The sequence below is a fragment of the Patiria miniata genome, unplaced genomic scaffold (genome assembly GCF_015706575.1).
Source record: "Patiria miniata isolate m_02_andy unplaced genomic scaffold, ASM1570657v1 HiC_scaffold_3, whole genome shotgun sequence".
Lineage (NCBI taxonomy): Eukaryota > Metazoa > Echinodermata > Asteroidea > Valvatida > Asterinidae > Patiria > Patiria miniata.
In genome coordinates, this window is record NW_024037069.1 from 18,972,297 (window position 1) to 18,994,988 (window position 22,692).

Sequence of the window (22,692 nt, forward strand, 5' to 3'; positions counted from 1 at the left end):
AAAATGGTTAATTTGAAGTACTATTTTGCCTGAAAAAAAAATGATGAGCACTATCCGCCAACAATCTGCAATCTCACTTCTGATACTCTTCATACATATACATTGTAGTTAGAGATGAAACGAAGTACCAACCAGCACGTGTAACGGTCACATCAAACCGACAGTCGCCTGTGTTGCCAGCCGCATCGGTGTATCTGTAGAGGACAGTGGTCACTTGGCCAACAAGAAACCTGTCCCCCGGATTATGGGAAATCAGAATAGCTGTTGGTGGTCCAGCATTATCCATAGCCGTAGGTGCTGTCCATGTCACCTCAATGTCTGCACCAGCATTAAAAGGGGCCGTCACAGTGAACGAAGTGGGACAGTTATCAAAGAATGGATCATCAATGTCAACTGCAACAAAAAACATCGAAAGAAATCGAACGCAACTTTTGAATAATAAATCATTTCTCTCTCAAATGGAGTGGATAATCCATGACATAGTCTTTAAAAAAAAAGGCAGAAGCAATATGTAACATTAGTGAAGCATTTTGAAAGTTATACTGCACACTAAGCTACACAGAAATATAACTTCAATTCACCTCATTTTTAATGACTTGTGTATTATCCATGTGTATAATCACGGTAACTCTGATATATCTTCAATGAAAAAGAAAACACCCCACTCAAAGCGACTGGTTACCGAAATTGAAAGTAGGTGTTCACAACCATACAATTTTGCCTTAAATCCCAAGCTTCTGTGCTTTTCTTCCCAACATACAATTTGGTGGCAAATTTCAAATCCATGTGCTTGTCTTCCAAAATGTCAAATGATCGCTTTTATTTTTAACAACTGACTGACAATTTCAGGGTTATTAGAAACTTTTTAAATAAGACTCAAAGCAAAGTTTACTGACAGAAACATCAATAAGTTTACCAAGTGTTACACCAAAATCTCTTTTGTGAGTTTGCAATATCTAAGAGCAATAGATTAAAAAAATATAAAAATGTTACTTAAAAAATATCTACATTCTTACCGAATACCACTTCAACAATGAATGAACACATGGATGCCTGGCCATTGGTATCGGTGAAAGTATACACAACTTCAGTTCTGCCAACGGGAAGTTGTTGCCCAGGATTATGAGTGGATGTTTGTGTAACTGGACTGTCATCTGTTGCAGTAGGTGGTGTCCAGGTGACAAAAGCAGTCCCTCCGAAAGTATTGGTGGTGAATACTAAATTGCCTGGGCATCCCGAAATCACTGGTGGCGTATTGTCAACTGCAAGGAAAGCAAAGCAAAGCAAATTTGTAGGCTTTGTCATTACATTGTCAACATGAAAAGGTGCAATCTATACTAAGCTCAACTGACTTCATTCACCAACATTTCTCTTTATCAAAAACACACTACATTGAGAGAATAAGAAACCATGACCTTTGGAAACGATCACAAGAAGAAAAAAAAATATTATGTTATAAGATTTTAGGCTTTGCATGGTGGAGTATCGGTATCGTTTTGGTTTGCGGTAACACCATGTGAAAATAAGTTATTACCACACGGTGTTACCGCAAACCGAAACGATAAATTATTATGACGCATAAACGAAGAAAGTCCCACTTTTGGAAACAAGTGAATTTTTTTAATGAAAGCTTGTAATGACTGAGCGTCGGGACTTTACTATTTCGTTTTCAAACTTGTCATTGGTTTAAGATGTCAGAAAAAAGATCTCCCTAACACAAATCTCACAGGTCCCTCTGAAAAGTTCCCAGAAAACTTTCACACTTGAACAGCTAAAGATTACAGATCATGAACTACACACTCAAGATAATTATTAGACTCTTACACCCGACACCTATCCATTATATAGAAGAAAGTTCCAAGTTTGATTTCACCAATTTATCCGTCAGTGTACTTACCGAACACGACAGTGACAGTAAAAGCGCATGTTGAGGAAAGCCCATTTACATCAGTAAAAGTGTATGTGACTTGAGTTGCTGCAACAGGAAAAAGTTGTCCCGGCGTATGTGTTGACCGTGTGTCAAAAGAACTAACGTCTGTTGCAGTCGGTGGTGTCCAGAAGACAGTGAGGCCTTGCATATTTGAGGTTGTCCTAGAGAAATCATCAGGACAACCGGAGATCACAGGTGGATCATTGTCAACTGTAACAGAGATACAAACAAATATTAATGCTCTCTAAATCTTAGGCACTTGAACCTGACAAGGTAAGTTCTGTTAGATCAGATATCAAAAGCTGACCTTGAAAATAATTTAAAACACAAAAGAAGTTAATGTATTTTTTTATGAAAATGGTAAAAAATTAACTTTGAAAAGGGAAAAGAATGGAGCACAAAGGTTCATTTTAATGATTTGAGCAGTTCTAGAGAGCAGGTTCGGGCGCGAATTGCAGTTAACCATGTTTTGACTAACTTCGCTCAAATGAAGGACGGTTGGAAATTCACTGGTTGCATCGCTGGTTTCCAATAGCCGCGGGCATCATAAAGCACAATGGCGAGCCAGGACTTTGGACCATGGTTTGACTAGAGAAACGTTCACAGGTTTCTAGTAGTACGCAGGCAAAAGCTAAATCTCAAATCGACCATTAAGCCTAATCAACCGTCCTCAGCCGAACTTGCTGTCTTGTGTAATGACGTTTTGTGGACTTGTTCCCCCCCCCCAAAAGAAAAACCTGAGATACCAAAATACATAAAAAGGTCATAGTCTAAAAAGTTTTTTTCAAGCACAAACCTATCCCTGCACCAGTGTACAATAACATCAATTTATGTCCAACACCAATCAATAAGCATGTTTTTACCCCTAACACCCTAGGGTGTGTGGAAAATCATATTAAAATTAAGGGATTCAGGACTGTACGTTTAAGACAAATATAGCAGCTACGCTTTGTGTTTCACCGGGTACCAGAGATCACAATGTCAAACACAATTGCTTATTCTTGCGTCAAATATTTGCCAAGTTCTAAATTGTTGTTCCCATCTTTTCTTAATTGGTGTGAAAAATTCCATTATCTGGTGAACAGGGGAAGAATCTGCCAACATTATCGTGCTTTTTGAACTGAACAGTCTTAGGCCAAACAAAAAAAAGTCTCCCGTTTCTGGTATGGAGCTTGCCCAAAAAGTGGTGCGGCGACGCAGCTTTTTTTTTTTTTTTAGTTTTTTTTTGCTTCAAATGTCGGCTGATGACTGCAAATGGTGCCCGACTAAACTTAGTGCAAATATATGGGAGTCTAGAGAGGCCACATAAAGCTTATTCTCGATCATAACCCCATCTAAAAACACGTTAAAATTGTGCAGCAGCAGGATTCCAGTCAAACCAGTGAGTTTGGCGGTTTTTAGACATCATCTTTTATTGAAAAAAAAACTTTTTCATTTTGCCGACGGCATGGCTACGGCGACGTGCGCGCATACCAGAAACCGGAGACTTTTTTGTTTTTGGCCTTAGCCTGTCATTTTTCAATTTTTAAGAGTGCCATAAACACAATGGACAAAATCACATACCCAAGCGAACAATGACAGAAAATTGGCAAATGGAGGATTGACCGCCCGCGTCCACAAATGTAAAAGTCACAGGTGTTGTGCCGATAGGAAAGAGATCTCCAGATGAGTGGGATGCAGAGACAGTGAAGGCAGACGCATCTGTTGCTGTTATAGCTGGCCAGGTGACTCTTAAGGGAGCATTGGTAAAGGTTTGTCTGACGAGATTACCTGGACATCCTGTTATGACTGGGGGCTGCGTGTCAACTGATGGAGGGAATCAAACAGAACAACGAAAATTAGGTGTTTTTTTTTGTTTGCCTTTGTTTGCATTTCTTTTGGCAGTATTGCTGATTGAAACAGCACCTTGTGGGTCTGCACATGTACAAAAAAAAAAAACCTTTTTCGCATGAAAATCTTCTGATGTGAAACAAAAGGTTTAATGGAACACTTGGAAAAATAACAGGATGCAAATTTAATGTCATTCTAATATGCCAAAGGGGCTCACTTTTTTCCCCAAATTTCCTTCAACATCACATTGTAAATTTTTGTTTTTCTCTCCACTTTTTTTTGCCCAATCCAATATGAATTCTGAACGATGGGTGACCAGGTGGCATAGGCCAGGGCTACCTGTCATGTCTCTCCATAGACCAAAACAAATTTCTCAATGTTTGAAACAGTAAGAAGTGCAAAATAGATATTCAGATCCAATGATTTGTTTTATCAAAGATGAAATCGGTGAAATTCCCCTCCACATAAAGATGAAATTGGTGAAATTCCCCTCCATATAACGATTTTTAGCTTGAAAGCCACATAAAAACATATTTAAATGAATAACTTCAAAACCAAGCCAGAATATTTAGCAAAAGTCATTCACTACTTTACTGATCATTTGGGAAAACCTTGTAGAAAATTAAATTTCAAAGAAAATCTTTGGGAAACTGCCTCAATGGCATAGCACATAGTCAGATGATCAAATGACTATTTGGCCACTGCAACATAAAATGAACTCACCGACTGTTATTATCTGCTTAGAATACAAACTCATTTACACTGTTAAAATCTGTTGAAAAGTATACTCACGAATTTGCCAGCTCACTCGAAAGCCAATATATGGGAGGTTTTTGTCAGAGAGAAAGTACATCCATATCGTGTCAGTGTTTGTGACTGTCACAGGATTGGGGGCGTTATAGCCTTCAAAGAAGAAGACGCCGTCAACAGTGGTGTTTACACCATTGAATTCGCTGATGGGTGGAGTTAAACCTCTGCCAATGTACAGCTCATCTTTATCAGTCTCAATTTGAAAGGCTGTGTCAAATGTGAAAGTGAATCCACTTGCTCCAGGAACATAGAGGAGGTACTGTGCTCTGTAGCGATTTGGGTAGTTATTTGGGTAATTTAGAGATATGAAGCTGCCGCTTGAACACTGAGACCCATAGCAGGTGAACACTTCCTGATTTTCTGCAAAATTAAGGGGGAAAAAACTCTTTTTCAGTTGATCTTGTAAGGACGAATTTCATTGTGTCAGTGCAACAAGGTTGTAATTTTTTTCAAAAATCAGCATTTTGTGTATTTCTGTCAGGTTTTACCTATAGATTCTCACAGGAAACTTTCAATAGAAAATATTGCTTCACTATGACCTAACCCCCTAGAGTGATTTTCTAGGAACCTTCTTCAATCAGGCAAATTCCATCACCGGCCACATGGTTAACTGTACTGAAAAACTGTTGGACTCTGATTATTGGTGGTATGCCTAACCCTATGTAAAGCAGAATCAGTTTACTAGTACAGACCTCACTCTAACAGATTCCAACAAACCCTGGTGTTGGGCGTTTGACTGGATGGGGATTGTTAGGGTTAATTAATGTTATATGGTCTTATCGCAATTGCGAGCCTTATGTTCGTGCTAAAATGTTATATGTCAACGTGTCTCAATGTAAAATGCAATAATACACCTTTGTGTATGTCCCCATGAATTCAAAAATACGGAGTATCATTATACTACAACTGGTATAACATTAAACCATGTAAATTGAACATCTGTGTGCATGATAGCATAAGTACACATCAGCCAATTATGGAGGAGATGCCTCCTTGAAAAGAGCAAGAACAGTAAAACAAAATCTCCCTTTCTTGGGCAAAGGTTGCACTTATACTTAAACTGATTTCAAACAAATTATTTCAAGTGATTTGTATGCCGATGATGTGTACCTGCAGCATTTGGGCATTCACTGTGTTGTGTAACTTACCTGTTTGCACCTCGCAATTGTATCCAGCTTGATTCGGCATATTACACTCGCAGACGTAGCCTTCCGCTGAAGTTCTGGTGAAACAGTTGGCGTTATCCCTACATGGATTGGGGTTGCATATGCCTGTGTTACCAGCTAAAACCAAGAGAAACACAAACAAACACTGACTTCTTATCTTCTTGGGAATAGGGATTGCCTGCTAGCACTATTGTCTGTTCATCTTTAGCTATGCCTCCCACATGCCTGTCACCAGCAAATAGGATACCAGCACGAACTGTACGAGCTGTCAGCTGAACTTATTGCTTCAGGTATAAACATGGTGGCCTCTACATTGGGATTGACATGGAATGGTGTTTTTTTTCCTCAGTACTTTGTTGCATATAAATAAAAAACACATCACTTTTAGCGCAGACTGGAGCACAGTTTCTACTTGTAGAAAAGGTAAAAACCTTTGCAGAACTGCCACAGGCACAAACAGTGGATGCCTACTGAATGGCCACTTGTATGGAATTCAACAGGCAGTTCACAATTAATTGTCAAATCTGCACCCAAATTTAGACATTAGGGTGAAGTGGAAATGTCTACTCAATCAAGTACCAATCTTCATATTAAATGAAAATTTAGAAAGGCTGCTTTTTGGACATTCTCTTTTGTCTCTTTTCCCCCATATGTTTCTCAGCTTCTCTTCTATCACAAGTCCTATGTGCACAGACTTTCTGGACAGAACTTCTGTCACAAAATGGTGCAATATCCACAATTCATGTTTTATGTACGTGTTCATCTTTTCAAACCGTGAATGAAAAATAACCAGAGAACAATATTGTCCACGATTCCCAGCATACGTCCGCGATTGGGGTCGTGTACAAAACCTATGGGAGTCTTCCTAAAAAGTTAAGAGTAGCCTACAAACAAAAGAGGGACAATAGGACGGTGAACACACGTTTGGGTGTGTGCATGCCATACAGTTTGATGTTATGATTCACGTACTGGTGCACATGACAAGGTTTTATCTGAATGCGCAGCAGAAAAAGGTGTACAGCAGCAAAAGGGCTATTGGAAATGTCTGCCATTACCTTGTACAATCATATACATACATCCAAGACAATGATGTATGGAAAAAACAAAAACAAAAGAGGAGATGTCAACTGCCTCCAACTTTTATTCACATTAAAACCACATGTACCGGTGTATGAAATTCAAATTTCCCTACCTTGTTGAACCAAGACGGTGAACATGCAGAATGCAGTGTTACCAGCTGCATCTTGGGCTTGGTACCGGATGGTGTATTGTCCAACAGCCAAGTTAGAGCCAGGAGAAACCCCTTGAATCTGTGTCACAGTGGGTGTGCCTTGGTTGTCTGTTGCTTGTGGTACAGCCCAACTTACAAACGTCGTGGTGGACCCCGTTGGGATCATGAAGGTGGGTGACGTAGTAGGACAGTCAGTAAATGTCGGTAGTGTGGTGTCACCACCACCTGAGAATGAGAAATACAGCAAAAACAATAATGCCTGTCACCAGCAAATAGGATACCAGCATGAACTGTACTACAATTGGGCCAGAGCTGTCAGCTGACCTTATTGCTTCAGGTATACATTAACATAGTGGCCTCTACATTGGGATTGACATGGAATGGTGTTTTTTCCCCTCAGTACTTAGTTGCCTATAAATTAAAAAAACACATCACTTTTAGCGCAGACTGGAGCACAGTTTCTACTTGTAGAAAAGGTAAAAACCTTTGCAAAACTGCCACAGGCACATACAGTGGATGCCTACTGAATGACCAATTGTATGGGATTCAACAGGCAGTTCACAATTAATTGTCAAATCTGCACCCAAGTTATAGACATTAGGGTGTAGTGGAAATGTCTACTCAATCAAGTACCAATCTTCATATTAAATGAAAATTTAGAAAGGCTGCTTTTTGGACATTCTCTTTTGTCTCTTTTCCCCCATATGTTTCTCCGCTTCTCTTCTATCACAAGTCCCATGTGCACAGACTTGCTGGACAGAACTTCTGTCACAAAATGGTGCAATATCCACAATTCATGTTTTATGTACGAGTTCATCTTTTCAAACCGTGAATGAAAAATAACCAGAGAACAAAAGAGAACAATATTGTCCACGATTCCCAGCATACGTCCGCGATTGGGGTCGTGTACAAAACCTATGGGAGTCTTCCTAAAAAGTTAGAGTACAAACAAAAGAGGGACAATAGGACGTCCACGATCGACGGTGAACACGCGTTTGTGTGTGTGGGTGTGTGCATGCCATACAGTTTGATGTTATGATTCACGTACTGGTGCACATGACAAGGTTTTATCTGAATACGCAGCAGAAAAAGGTGTACAGCAGCAAAAGGGCTATTGGAAATGTCTGCCATTACCTTGTACAATCATATACATACATCCAAGACAATGATGTATGGAAAAAAACAAAAACAAAAACAAAAGAGGAGATGTCAACTGCCTCCAACTTTTATTCACATTAAAACCACATGTACCGGTGTATGAAATTCAAATTTCCCTACCTTGTTGAACCAAGACGGTGAACATGCAAAATGCAGTGTTACCAGCTGCATCTTGGGCTTGGTACCGGATGGTGTATTGTCCAGCAGCCAAGCTAGTGCCAGGAGAAACCCCTAGAATCTGTGTCACAGTGGGTGTGCCTTGGTTGTCTGTTGCTTGTGGTACAGGCCAAATTACAAACGTCGTTGACCCACTAGTGATTGTGAAGACAGGCGATGTTGTGGGACAGTTAGTAAATGTCGGTAGTGTGGTGTCACCACCACCTGAGAATGAGAAATACAGCAAAAACAATAATGACGTCAAGCCCAGTAAGAGCTTGTCACAGAGCACATAAAATTCAATTCAATCGATTCAGAATAGCTATTCACTGGAAGTCTTTTCGTGCATGGGCCTACACAATGGGCAAGAGTTATTCCATTCATTGGCGTTACGGTGTAATTTTTCTTTCTTTTTTTCACATTTTTGGGAAAAGCTAAGACTCGAGTCTAATTCACAATTGACAGTAAATGAATTAGTGAGTCTGTGAGGTTCAAAGAGAGCTTTAGGCTGGACCGCCCTCTGATCAGCAAAAAGCAATACTGATCCTATTTATATTGCTGAAAAATGGATTCTTATGATTTGTTAAATCTGACAAGTCTGCATAGACACTACGGTAGACTCATGTGCCTGGAAACTGACCTGTAACAGTGAGTTCAACCGTGAAGACACATCTAGCAGTGCTCCCTGTTGGATCTTGGAAGAGGTATTCCACTGGTGTTGTGCCAACAGGGAAAGCAGTGTTGGGAGAGTGAGTCTGCATGACAAGCCGCACATGCCCACCGTCATCGTAAGCTGTTGGTTCTGTCCATGTCACAAAACCACTGGCGCCACTGGTCACTGTCTGCTGGATATTATTTGGACAGCTTGTGATGACCGGCCCGTAAGCGCCGGTTACTGTGCGGGGAGACACAAAACAAAATGAAAGTTCTCAATCTTTCATTGATATTGTCTCACTTAAATGCAGATGTGTTGCATTTCTGTATGCATAGACCTAATATTGTGACATCAAATTTTAAGTGGTATTCAGCACATGCCTGCACGCTAAATGCCTATTGCTTCTGCCTAACACCGTACTGCCACTCAATTTGAAGTAACAACTCAGATGCAGTCATTGTTATGTTGCATTTAGCAGGGTTAGGGTTAATGCAGTGAAACTTACAAAAGTTCAGAACACCGCAGAGCTCTGTTTGCCGGTTGCAATACTCCAATTAAAACTATTATATTCAACTTTCATAATTCTTCTCAGAATATAGCCAAACAAATGTGGGCAGCTCATCACTCACTGTTCTTCGCTAATCTTAGTACACCAAATACAAATGTGCCGGTTGTTCAAGCAGATAAATGGAGAATTTTGGCCATAAAAATTAAGCAAGACTGAGCAATGTAGTTACAAGTTATTGCAAGATTTGAAATTTGCCGTTAAGCTGACATGTGGCAACTCAAGTCAATTTTAAATCGTTATTCAACTTACCTGCTCTTCGCACTATGAAAGAACAGGAGGCTCGGTTGCCAGAACCATCAACAGTATTGTAGGTGACAGTGGTGAAACCCTCCTGGACTACTGATCCTGGGGTTAAAGTTGAGGTTGTGGAAGCGATCCCTGAAGCATCAGTTGGTGTTGGTGGAGTCCAGGTGGCAATGCCACTTGCACTAGCAACCACATCAGCAGGGCAGGTCAAAGAAGGCACCACACCATCCGTTCCTAATTGGCCAAAGATTTGTTTGTTTTTAAACTGGCATCATCGACCATTCAAAAAAAAAAATCACTGTGTATGCAATGGAGTACTGAAGTGAATACGTCACGTGCACAAAATGTGTGTAAAAGACATGAGCGCGTGATTCGGCTCGAGAACCAACATGCGCGCATACTCCATTGGTTTGCACTACACTTTCTGGTTCTAAATGACGTCACACTTCGGTACTCCATAAGAAGTGGGATTTCTAATAACAGCCACGTTACTTTTTTTTCAAAGAGGATAACATTCCTCAACAATCCAGCTATTATTGGTTTGGAAGTCGACCATTATTTGCATAAATGAACAATAGATCAAATACAAAAGTACAAATGTAGTACACTGAGTAGACCTGCAGACTCCAATACCAGATCCGGCTATTTTGAATCGGGCTATTTTGTGAAAGAGGACCTCAAGAGGACTAGTGTTGAGATACATACATACCTGTAGTGGAAACAGTCACTGTGAACATGCACTGGGCTGGTGAGTTGGGATTGCTTGGGTCGATCCACTGATAAGTAACCTGGGTAGTTCCAACAGGAAAGGCAGTGTTGGGGGCATGTGACCGCCAGGAACGTCGCACTACGCCATTATTGTCTGTGGTACTTGGCTCAGTCCAGCTCACCACTGCAGTAGTTTGGCTGGATGCTATAGGCTGAGTGATGCTCCCTGGGCAGTTGAGCACTGTTGGAATGGTACCATCATTGTTGACTGGAAGAATAAAACAAAAAAACATAAGACAAGGTTATTCTTTTTAATAGGTAACATTTTGTCACATATTTAAAACAATAAATGGCAAAACACTACAATAGTTACAAATAAATAAACACATTATTAAAAAGTTTTTAAACAATCGTTATTGTACTTTACAATATTTTAAGGAAATTGATCCTGTCAGCGGTTGTATCCCTCTACCCCTGATTTATCCCATTTTTTAAAAAAAGATTCAAAATCCTTTCCCAATACGTACCTCCAGTCCTCACAAAGAACGTGCAGAAAGCACTGTTTTGCGGAGGACTTGTTGGACCGTTATCTACAAACCGATAACCAACGGTAGTGAAGCCATAATTGAATTGCGTGGACTCTGATGTCTGACTATAGATGTTGGAAAACTCAAATACGGGTGCAAAAATTGGTCCGGGCTGAATATTGAAGCCACTGGGTGTGTTCCACATAGCAGTTGACGCCTGTGATGTGGTGGTCAAAGTTGTTCCTGCTATATCTGTACCAGGACAGCCAAATACTTGTGGTGGCACCATATCTGAAAAAAAGGGGTTTTTTTTAATTAAAAAGTCGGGAATTCAGAGAAAGTTTGTACAAAGTATGGAATGTTTGCAGTAACACTATGTGAATTTTATCTCTCTTGAGTTGTGTGGTTCTGAGAAGAACTAGTTGTTTTAACTCAACGTTTCAAACAGTGTGCTGTGTTCGTCATCAGGAGACTGCCGAAATGACTGCAAGATTTTCACAGAATAATTAGATGTCTAGGGGTAGAGAGAGTGGTTTTAAATAAGGGAATAAATGTGTGCTTAATTGTCGAATCAGTCGAATAAGCCTACTAGAGGATTTGGGCCTGGAGTAGTCCAAAAATTTGGGATTCTCAATACTGTGTGTGAGAGTCCCAAAACTTAAGGTATTGAAAACATCCAAAAACAAGAAAATAGACTGGCACCTAAAACAACCAGTCCAACACCGCTTCAGTACTGCATCAATCAACTGTGCCAAAAGAAATAGGTGGCATGAACCGGGAACTAGTCTCTTTTTACTACACATTTCTCCATAGTCAGCCACCAGACTAACAACACTGATGAATGAAGAAGTCAGTCTTTTCAAATATTCAAGAAATCTCTCCTTTAAAAATTGAATTGTGTTTGCAATCTTGGTTGGTGAAATACTAAGGACCTTTTCTTTGCCCAATGTAATGTTTGGAGAAATTTGCTTGACTACAGAGTGAGTCAAGTTGGCATAATTTAGTTTTGCACGTTTCAGAGCACTCCAGGTCCCAGTCTGGGCCGGGAGCCACTACAAACCAGAAGACATCGTCAGATATATTATGCATGCTATACAATGTAGAATGAACTAATTATAATTGGATTACTACTAACGTCCACTTCAAAAAATATTGGTTCACGCCTCCGCCTTTAAGGCTTTAGCACAACTTTTCGAGAAAAATAGTTTGCGTTACATTTTGCAGCGCTGTGTGGTTCGTCAAGGGAAAGAATGTATCCAGATGCCACTTCTTTCGTTGTGCACAAAGTCTAGGAGTTGAGCATGTTGAGAGCACAAAATTGGAAATGTTTCTCAATCTCAGTCCCTGATTCGTGTCATTTCAACATTTTTATAATGACGATAACCTTCATTAATAGGCCTAACGTTAGGCCTAGGGCTAGGCCTACATATGATGAAAAAATGGCATCTGCGGGGCCCGTAACTACACAATTGCCACAATTTCCCATGAAAAATCAAAATGCTCCGGGCCCGGTAGCGTTTCTTACAGTCACAGTTGACAGTTACAGTTACAAAGCTAAGAAAAGAGTAAGACAGGCTCTATCTCTATGACAATAGCTTGAGCATGGGCTCGAGTATCTTGAGCATTGTTGAGTATCGACGACTTCATAATGAGTTAACTTATTGACTGACACGTGTGTACACAACAGATGAGTCGAACCTGCAGTACTATTTACTAGTACTAGTAGTAGGAGGGCCCAGCTGTCACTCATTTTTTAGACCGTCCGTGTAAGATCAATTATTATGAGCCATTGATTTACAAATTACATGCCTGTTTGTAGACATTCTTGACTCTTGTTCATCGCAAACCTGCACAGAAGTCAGTAGGTTGGTGAAATCATGGAGGTAATTCTACCTCCAGGACCATGGTGAAATAAAGTGACGTTCTCTTGTCCAAGAATAGCGACATCTACGATCCGAAAGAAGTAAGTAGCGGCAGCATGTGCCCCCCAAAAATAAGTGTCGTCTGCTTTTTCGTCATGTTCGTACGTATACCGACTTGTATATACATACGGTGGCACATAAAGGACATGAAGAAGATATAATGAAATGATGAATAACGTATTCCGCGAGATTCCGTTGTTCGTGGAAATGTTCATCATAGGCCACTGTAACATTGTGCAAAAAACATTTCAGCCAATCAGCGACGTGCAGACGTTCTCTAGCTCCGGAGACGATGAAACACAAGTGGCGCGTACGTCATCGACGCAAAAGACGACACTTTTTTTCCGTCAAGCTTTCAACCAATCATTGATCTCCATCACCGAAAATTAAATATGCGTACACATTGACTTTGCATGTATAATGTAGCTGTATAAACTGGGGTAAATATTATTGTTGATGTACCCTAGGCCTAATGTGGCGCGGCCCCCAACGTGGTGCACTTTGATTTTTCGTCTGTAGCACCTACCTAGAGCAAAAGTTTTAAACACTCATGTTCATAAATCGCGAGTTTATTTACCCGTAACAAAGTAACAAGAAAAAAAATTGGCGTGATTTTCCGATTTTATTTTCAAGTGCAAAGTGAACCCTTTAAAAATGCCCCGAAAAATAAGAAAATAATTTTCTGACAAACATCTGGCCGGGTATGGAAGTAGAGATAATAATTATTTATCAGAATTAATCAAGTTTAAAGAATTCTTAAATGTTAATTTGGAATTTTCCGAGATTTATTCAGGCGGGTGCGCCACGTTAGGGAACACTCCGCCTATTTGTGCCCAATTTCCGGACGCCACCGTTTTTGAATTTCGGATTAAATTTTATGAAACTGAAATTGTTCGCAGAGGTTAAATAACAAACATTAATAAGGTAAAAGTACTAGTATTTCACTGCATGAATTTGAGGTTTGTCAACAAAGAAGTTTGGCAACACTACACGAGGAAAGTTGGGTAAGCTTCGAAGTGCGCCACGTTAGGGAGCACGACTATAACTGCATTATAACTTATAAGGCTTACTATTTTTTTCTGGTTGCTTTTGCGCCTCTAATGATTGGTCAAGTCAATCGAAAAATCGGCCACTGTTGCCTTTAATTTAAATGCCTTATTCAAACGTGAAGACTTGTGCCAGCAGAAATTACCAAAACCAAAAATACGGCAGAGGGAAATTCAACTCTTGTTTCACATCCCAGCGAAGTTTATTTAACTTATGGCTGAAAAAAAAAGAATTTCAACATGAAGAACTCTCAAACAACAGTAAGCTCATCATATTACTGGAGATTGTCATGTCTGTTGAAGAGAACAGTGTGCCCTTCTTTAGCCATCCTCTTACAAGACACATGGAAGCTTCCAGCATTTCAGGCACTGAGCTGTGCTTACGTCGATGCCACAGCCTAAGTTTTGTCAGCCATTCATTTCTCAGTTACTTTTTTTTTGAGGAATTCCATATGAAAACTATAGGTCTGTGTCTGTTTAAAAACAGAACACATAACAGGGCATTTCCACATTATGATTTGTTACGGACTCAGTTATGCATTTGTTGGCGATGTGCAGTAATGACGTATTTCGTGTTCAAATTTATTTTGCTAGTAGTAGCCAAAAAATGTAAAAGTTTAAATATATTGAAAATCAGTTGATGACGTCATTTTGACATCATTTCGACTGTTGCATACTATTTACTAGTAACATCTACCTTCTCACCATGTTTCATGACGATCAGACCTACTTTTATGTATTCTAAGAAAATTGCAGTTTTTATGACGCCATTTTTAGAGAAATGGGAGGCAAAGAAAGGTTTACTTTGATGTGTGCACGAAACACGTATCGCATTACGTACGCCCACTATTCGGCCAGTCGGGAGTATAAGTCCTACTTTTTTGTATAAGTATCACAGGGATCTATCACAGTTAATAATGTATATTACGCAAGTATCTGTGATAAAGAATGTTTGGTCGACTTGAATACTGACAAGATACACGTTTTGAGCTTTTTTACGCTATGTACATTTTGTAAAAAAAAAAAAACACCGACAATTGAGCGTTTAGGGAATATCGGATCCTCATTTCGGGTCACAAAGTATTTCTCACTGTCTGATTCGTGGTTATGGAGGATTTTTCTTCTATAAAAACTCATAAAAAAATTGGAAAAATGGAAATCCGTACTTCACTCGATGGCGTCATCAACAAAGGCTTTTTTTGCAACTTTGCGGACAACCAAAAAATCGACTTTTGAATTGTTGTACTTACCCTGTGCGAGCGAAGTTCTAGCCAAACACAACAACACAGCCAGCACAAGTCGCTCCATGGTTGAAATTCGGGCTCTGCGTGTCCCGCTAAAAAAAAAGTCCAGTTTTTTTTAGACCATCAACCGGCTCGCTTGCAAGTTTTCTCACACCAAAATGTCCACGGGACGAACGGTTACGGAAAGCAGGGTCGATACTCCACCGGCTACGGTGAGAAACGACGCTACTGTGCCCTGCCAGTGCAACAACTCGATCCCTTGTAGTTTCGACAGCGCTCTGTACACACCCTCCCTGGATCCACCAATCCCCTACGTGGAAAAACCAAGTTCCTAGTTCAGAAGTTCACTAAAACACGCCCCGGTTTGTCCCCCAAACGCGTCGCCATTGGTCAAGGTTCCAGTCACGTTCTGAATTGGTTTTTTTCAGCGCTCTGCGAGGATTATAATGCCCCTATTGTCACCAACTTTTGTGTACTTTACATAGCAAGCCAACAAATGAATACAAAAAAGTGGGTAGGCCTTGTACATTTTAGTGCGCTCAAAAGATATAAAGCTTTAAAAAAAAAAAAAAAAAAAGTTGGTTGATTTTTTAAGTTGTCTTGTTAACGTGGGCGGAATAAAATATTACTCACCCGTTATTAATAAACTCAAAAAATGATCATTTGTTCATTCATTTTTTTCTTGCAAGGAAGCCTCAGTCTGATGGAGTCTGATATAACACATACATTCCCCCATCCCATTCTGGCCAATTTTAATCGTCTCACAGTCATATTAATGCCGAAAATTTGGAAATTAACAAAAGTCCTCATAATTGGCTCAATTTTCACCGATGAATATTTTCGCTCCTGAAGAATTTGGAGGCAAAGACAATAACCTTGGAAGTTTGGACCATAAGATGCACATACAACACACTTTTTAGAGTGACCAAATGATTTCATGTCAAAGAAATTGATTACGATTATTACTACAAAGGAAGTCAAACCCAAACCTTTTTTTAATTGTTTTTTTTTAAATTACACAAATTAAACTATATAATCTACCGCTTCTCTCACTCACTTCACCATGTGTGTGTATATGTTGTTGGAACAGTTTACTGTTATTTAATACCTCATTTTTCATTCCCTCTATTAAAAGAAACTTTTGAAACAAACGTTACTTTTTATATCTTTAACTCCATACATATTTATTCCCACATATACTTGTATACAGTACATAATTATATAATCCACATCAAACTAAATCCACCAAAATTCAAGAGCTGGTTTTCCACGATGTTGATGGATTAAACACTTTATAGCCCTACTGCATAGTGTTCGGTTTGACATATCTGAAATGATTTTTGGGGAAAAAAACTCAGGATATTATAGTCAAAGAACAAAGTAGGTGTGGTTTGTGTTGTGTGGTTGACACACTTTATCCGAACTAGAACTGACATTTGGTAGACTGACATTTTCTTGTAAAAGAAATTTCTCACTTTATGTGCACAAAACTGACTGCACTGAATCTGTGATCGGGGCTAACTCCTTTCAAAAACATTAGTTCAATAATATCAGCTTTTTGGAATATAAGTCGAGTCCATCACAACTTCTCATCAGTGTATGTGCATCACAAGTTTCGAGTCAAATTAGGCCAAATTAAAAAAAAAATGTTTAGCGTCCCCGCCCGCTTCCTTTTTGGAGGCCGCATCCTTTTTTTCTTTTCCTTTTTATTGAAATATGAAACCCCCCAAAAATGATAAATTGAATGATCTTTTTGGAAAAAAAAAGTTGTACTTTTTGGCTCTCAAAGCTGGTATCATTTCCTGAGTCCAAGTGGTGGCCATTTAAAAAAAAAAAGAGCTGGCGGCCATCTTAAAAAACAGCCCAGCCGCACGTTTTGGACAATGGGCCTGGTGGCCATTTTGGAAAGAAAAAAAGGGGGCTTCTCCTTCCTTTTTTTCAAAAAGGCAGGACGCTAAACATGTTTGTTTGTTTTTATTTGGCCCTACAAGCTACTCAAATGAACTTTGACAACAGAATTGCTTTGTTTATTGTTCTACCACTGTTACTTGTGACACAATCTCGTCCACAGGGCCTACTTTATTGCCAACCTCAATAATAGGCCCTGGGATGTCAACTACTTACTCGTGCTCTGATTGGACAGTGAACAACACAGTATTGGCATATGTTCCATAGTATTAATAAGGAAATAAATGTGTGCTTGGGAGGTGTTAAACACTCTGTTTAAGACCGGTTGGAGTCTGGAATGCTGATAATTACTTGAGCCGAAGACTCCAACCAGTCTTAAACATAGTGTTTAATACCGGCCAAGCACATATTTATTCCCATTCATCAATACCTTTTCGATAAAAAAATCCAAACTTTTCGGTCCAAAGGTCAAAACAAGTCCAAAATTATACATTTCCAACGATTTTGTTCTACAATTATTTTTTTTAAACACCCTTCTACAGCTATAATATGTCAATCCATCTCGCGAAAAGTGGTGCACAACTCCTTATATGCAGATTTGCGCAAGCATCACTAAAAGGCACCGGATTTCATAGGAGTCCAAATTTCATGTGACCCTGGGAAAAGTGTTTCAAACCAGCCAGCCGGTCTTTATCAACCATTTAAAACCAGCAACAAGAACCGATAGGAATCGGTAGACTGTCTTAGGCATTTATGTATATTTATTAACAATGCAAACCATCCGTTTTCAACAAAAGGGCCTATGTATCCTTAATATTAATAAGATCCTTACAAGTATGCAAACACGATCTCAACTGTTTCACCACGCGTAGTAATATTCCTTTAACATTTAAAAATATTTTTATCAAAATTGACTCACGTACGTACAGACAGCGTTCAGACAGCAACATGACATAGCCTTGCAATGCATGGATTTTTCAATCAAGCTATTAAATCTAGTACCAAAGAGACTATGCTGTGAATGTGACAAAGATGTAAAATTTTGGTATTACCACCAGACTACTATGTGCGCCCAGAACACATCACTTTCAGGGAGCCTAATTTGCATACATGATCCAAACTTTTGGGTATATGCAAATGATGAGAGAGCAGGTAGTGGTGGGAGCGTGCTGCTCAACACCCTGGGAACGAGGTTGCATGTGACAGGACTTGTGTAACGACTTGTGATTTACTTTTGACTGGACTTGTGATGGACTCGACTAACAGCAGTGAGTTAGCAACAACTAAAAAAATATTTAGATAACATTTTTTTATGAACCATCAGTTGGAATCTTCACTGCTGCTACCCGAGCTGCTGCTCCCACTGGCATCGTAGTCGGCGTCCGGGACTGTGCGGTGTTGACCTTGACGATCTGACCTCGAGGATGACCTGTGGTGACCTTTGTGCCTCACTTTGGTTTCCTTCTTCTTCATTTTCTTCTTCTTCTTTGATTTCTGGTTTGAAATGACAAAAAAAAGAAAACGGAACAGAAAAATAGCGATAAAATTTGGTTTTCAATGGACCTATATTCGCTAGGAAGCCATTTTAGATCGTGTTCCCTGAATCTATTTTGTAAATTGTAAACTGTTGGATGGGATGGTGCCAGACTATTTTATGATTGGAGTGCGTGCCAAGCCTCGCTTTCAAAATTTTTTTTGTGGAAAAAATGTGGCTCAAAACATTAGTGTAAGTTTAATCACACATTTTAAATTATTCATCAGAGCAGACTGGTATTAATTGTAATGAACTTTTATTTCATTGCTTTCATTTCCACTCTTAAGTTCCAAAAATGAAGAGTTAACCTCGCTTTCAATTCAATATTGCCAACTCGTGAATAACGTCTATAGTGGATTGCCCAACTGTAGAATTCTGTAACTGAATTCTTTCATTGCAATATTGAAGCTTCGTGGCCTAGTCAAAAGCTTAAAAATATTTTATAAAATCTCCCAGTATTTAAAAATTGCTTTACAAACGTACCAAAAATAGGCTTAGCAAATACAGGATACCTGCCAAGATGACATTGAATTTTCACTGCTTGTGCTGGTTCCCAGCAATTTTTACTAAGCACATCAATTAATACATAATTTTTTTTACACCAGCTTCTTAAAATGGGGTCCTACTTTTGCAAAATTAATTGGCAAACCAGTCCAATTTGTTTTCAATTTGCTTCTCTTTTTTTTATTTTGTTCATGTGAACTTCTTCAGTGGGCTCTTCTAAAGTGATATCAGTTTCCGGCAAGAATTTCTTATTTCTCATAGTCCAGAAATAACTTTCAATATTCTACTACTAAGGGTATTCTTACATTAAGTCACTTACAAGCCACAATGTTTTTGTTTTTCCTTTGAACACAAAACTGCGGTTAAGGTCACACAGAACAAGGACGACACATATAGAAACTGTCATATAATTGGTATGTTATTTTAATTTTTTTTTTCTTTTTTAGACAAACTCAATCAATGAATGGGAATGTAAGTGACGTCACAACTGAACTCGGAACTAAAACAGACAAACTGTGCCATTGGGAAGATTGTGGGAAACAATTTGGAGCAATGTACAAGTGGCAACACCCTCTGAAGTGACAATAAAAACAAACACAAAACACAATAATAATGTTTCTGACTGTTTTTTCTCGGACAATATGTCCCCTCTGTGGGAAAAACCAATATAGATTGTGATTCATTATGTCCAAACTGCACCAACGCAACTCAGTACAGACTTTGGGACATACCAAAAAAAAAAAAAAAAAAAATATCTCCATTTAGAAATGCCTTTGAAAACACCTGTGTGTGTGCGCCTTTACACGTGAGTTCACCCCCTTGTATGAAAAAAAAAGAATGGCCTTGCTAGATTTTTCCAAAAGAAAAAGGGGGAAAAAAAGAAAAGGGTATCAAAAGAATGCAATGCTCAATGGAGTGACGCACAGGGACTAAGGTCAGAGTATTGTACTTAAAAAGCTTCGGGGATGGTTACGTTGAGTACTGTATGAATTGAACACTGTGTGTTGCAGCATGGGACGTTTAACATGAACATTAGGTTCAATTTGAACTCCATCTTTTTGATACAATTTAGCCCATTCGGAAGCAAAAATTAGGTTGGGAAAACAATACATTTGTTTACACAATGGTGTGGATTTTCAGCATCAGCGACTGGTGTTCGCTATTCAGAGTAAAGGGGTCAGTGTGTGTAATTTGGTGTAAGTGGGGTCACCAACATGGCCGCCGACAGAAAAATAGGCTACTGTTGTTGCACTACCACGACAACTATTCGTCGGGTGTAATCTTGAAATGAGTTTCAACTTAATCTGGCCGCTTTCCCTCTAACAATTAATGTTGGTCCCCAATTCACATGAACCAAGAATGGCGAATGCTACAACACGACATTACAAATTACAAGTGCATGTATTCCTGATAAATACTGGGTGCTGCAACAATGTGACGCACTGTTCATGTATTAATCTAATTTCCCGCATTGCCTTGGTACAATAACTATGAACGCCTTCTTCTATAGTATATGTACTAAGAATCTATTCTTCATGACCTCAAAAAAAACCAAAAAACCAATTGTCAGTTATTTGCCGGGATGGCCTGTGTTACAGTTTACTGCCCACACAGACTGTGTAGGCAGTAAACAATAACAAAAACAGTTTCGCGACCAACAGTTCATCATTTTTTTAGAACATTTTTTTATACTGTCGCCTCCAAGTGGGTACTCGTTTCAATCTGTTTTTGTTAAATAATCACTTACAAGTGAAGATTACATTTTCTTTGATGGGTTATGACATGAAAACTTTTGAAAGAAATCATGAAACAAAAAAATTCATAGCATTGGCATGATTGATGTCCAAGAAACATCTTCATAGAGAGTTTTAGTGAAGAGCGACAACTGAGGAGTTTGAAATTTTTGTTGTTATTTTTTTCCTGCAGTATACTAGTATTGAAGACACAAGCACCGAGATGTCAAATGGATCATTCTATAAATGTAGGGTCCAAAGTGTGATATTTTTCCCTGTCCCATTACATTGGTACTCTGTAATGTGCCATTCAAGTATGATTAATCCTCCTATTTAAACAGTCACAAACAGTCAAATTTCCATCCACTTCCCCTGCTATACTTTTAACACAGGCTAGTCACCAGCAGTCAGATCATATATCAAGCAAGCACTGTGACTTGTCAAATTCAGTCAACAGACCATGAACAGACAAAGCAGGCAAGTTGTGGGCACAGCTGGCTTATCAATCACCCACAGCCAAAGCAAAGCTGTATCAAGTTATACACAAACTGTCACAGCCAGTCGATCCTGCTTTATGTAGGCTGGGAATTCTTAACTGTTGAAAACAATCATTAGATTGATTTTGACTGAAAGGACAACTTGGCACAAAATGTATGTTTGCATAGGAGGGTTAAGAATGACTTGAAATGATTTTTTATTTGTCCGGTAGGTAGTTTGCTATTCATAATCATTCTTGGAGGACGACTGAATTAAGGAGAGCATCAGAACTATAAAATTATAGATGCCAGATATGACAGGAACAGGAATAAAAGTGTACACCAAATTTATAAAATGGCCCAGATCAAAATCTCTCCTTGGAAATGAATGAAAGGAATAGTAAAAAAAAAAGGACGTCTCCACTCTCCAGTCAATTTAGCTGATCAGGCCGGTGTATACATTCAGTTTTCTTGGCATAAAAATAACTGAAAACATTTTGAATATCCCCATTTTGAATATACCCCCATTGCAGGTTACTTTTTGGTGGAGAGAAGTGTTGGTAAAGTAGCTTGCCCAAGGACACAACATAACGGCAAGCAGCTAGATTTAAACACCTGACACTCTGATCAAAAAATAAAATAAATTAGACACTCTAATTTTTACGTTACTTTGTACACACCTGTGTACTTATTAACCCAAGTTCCTTCCACTGACTATCCGCTATTGCCGAGTATGATATATGTCTGGATCTTTTATAACTAGTTGTCATGCTCATTCAAAGGCATATTCATAGAAAGGTGGAAATCTCCTTGCTACACCGGTGTCAGATTTAACGTTTGGTATACCATGAGGTATATCTAGGTTGTGTAAACTTTAGGTTTACTCCGATCTTAACGACAACCAAGTTAATGATCATTAAATACCAAACCCTAGCAACACTCGCCAAACAGAATCTAACGGAATCTCACCTTTTTATCCTTGCTGGTCTTGTGCCGGCTGCTGCTTCGACCCTCGTGTTTTTTCCTCCGCTTTTCCTTCCGGTGACTCTTCGACCGCCGGTGTTCGCTCGTGTCCCTGGGCAATCCCTCTGACCCTTGACCCCTGTTCCCTGTACTCTGATTGGCTGCTGATGAGGAAGGCGGCGGTAGTCTGGGGCCGTACACTTCCTCAGATTCTGATTCAGAGTTCATGGGAGGAGTCTGGACCCCACTCCGATTTCTGGCAGTAGTTTGGGGAGACTCTAGTCCATTGCTTGCTGTTGGGATTCCAAAGGGTGGTTGTTTTTCTGCCGATTCCATTCCAGAGGGATGAGGTGACCTTACGTGACCATCATCTACAC

The 22,692-nt window shown here is 39.3% G+C and overlaps 2 protein-coding genes across 14 annotated transcripts in view; both read right to left on the bottom strand.

Moving 5' to 3' along the window:
- Positions 1-15,436, bottom strand: part of LOC119738747 — a 100,371-nt gene extending 84,935 nt beyond the window's left edge. For 7 of the 13 annotated variants that reach the window (XM_038213694.1, XM_038213689.1, XM_038213690.1 and 4 more), the window contains exons 1-13: positions 15,204-15,302; positions 10,986-11,276; positions 10,460-10,726; positions 9,754-9,984; positions 8,922-9,176; positions 8,246-8,506; positions 6,929-7,192; positions 5,719-5,853; positions 4,553-4,930; positions 3,494-3,736; positions 1,898-2,140; positions 1,017-1,262; positions 133-393 (exon numbers count right to left, since the gene is read on the bottom strand). In XM_038213694.1, coding sequence (XP_038069622.1) covers positions 133-393; positions 1,017-1,262; positions 1,898-2,140; positions 3,494-3,736; positions 4,553-4,930; positions 5,719-5,853; positions 6,929-7,192; positions 8,246-8,506; positions 8,922-9,176; positions 9,754-9,984; positions 10,460-10,726; positions 10,986-11,276; positions 15,204-15,261 — 3,133 coding nt within the window. In that variant the 5' untranslated portion in view covers positions 15,262-15,302. Of the gene's footprint in view, positions 1-132; positions 394-1,016; positions 1,263-1,897; positions 2,141-3,493; positions 3,737-4,552; positions 4,931-5,718; positions 5,854-6,928; positions 7,193-8,245; positions 8,507-8,921; positions 9,177-9,753; positions 9,985-10,459; positions 10,727-10,985; positions 11,277-12,794; positions 13,004-15,203 lie in introns of those variants that run through there. The other 6 variants (XM_038213695.1, XM_038213692.1, XM_038213696.1 and 3 more) reach the window with 3 other exon arrangements.
- A 2,102-nt stretch (positions 15,437-17,538) lies between these two features.
- LOC119737534 (G patch domain-containing protein 1-like) overlaps positions 17,539-22,692 on the bottom strand; it is a 45,605-nt gene continuing 40,451 nt past the window's right edge. The window contains exons 15-16 of the mRNA XM_038211965.1: positions 22,322-22,686; positions 17,539-18,599 (exon numbers count right to left, since the gene is read on the bottom strand). Of these exons, the coding sequence (XP_038067893.1) occupies positions 18,426-18,599; positions 22,322-22,686 (539 nt within the window). The 3' untranslated portion in view covers positions 17,539-18,425. The remainder of the gene's footprint in view (positions 18,600-22,321; positions 22,687-22,692) is intronic.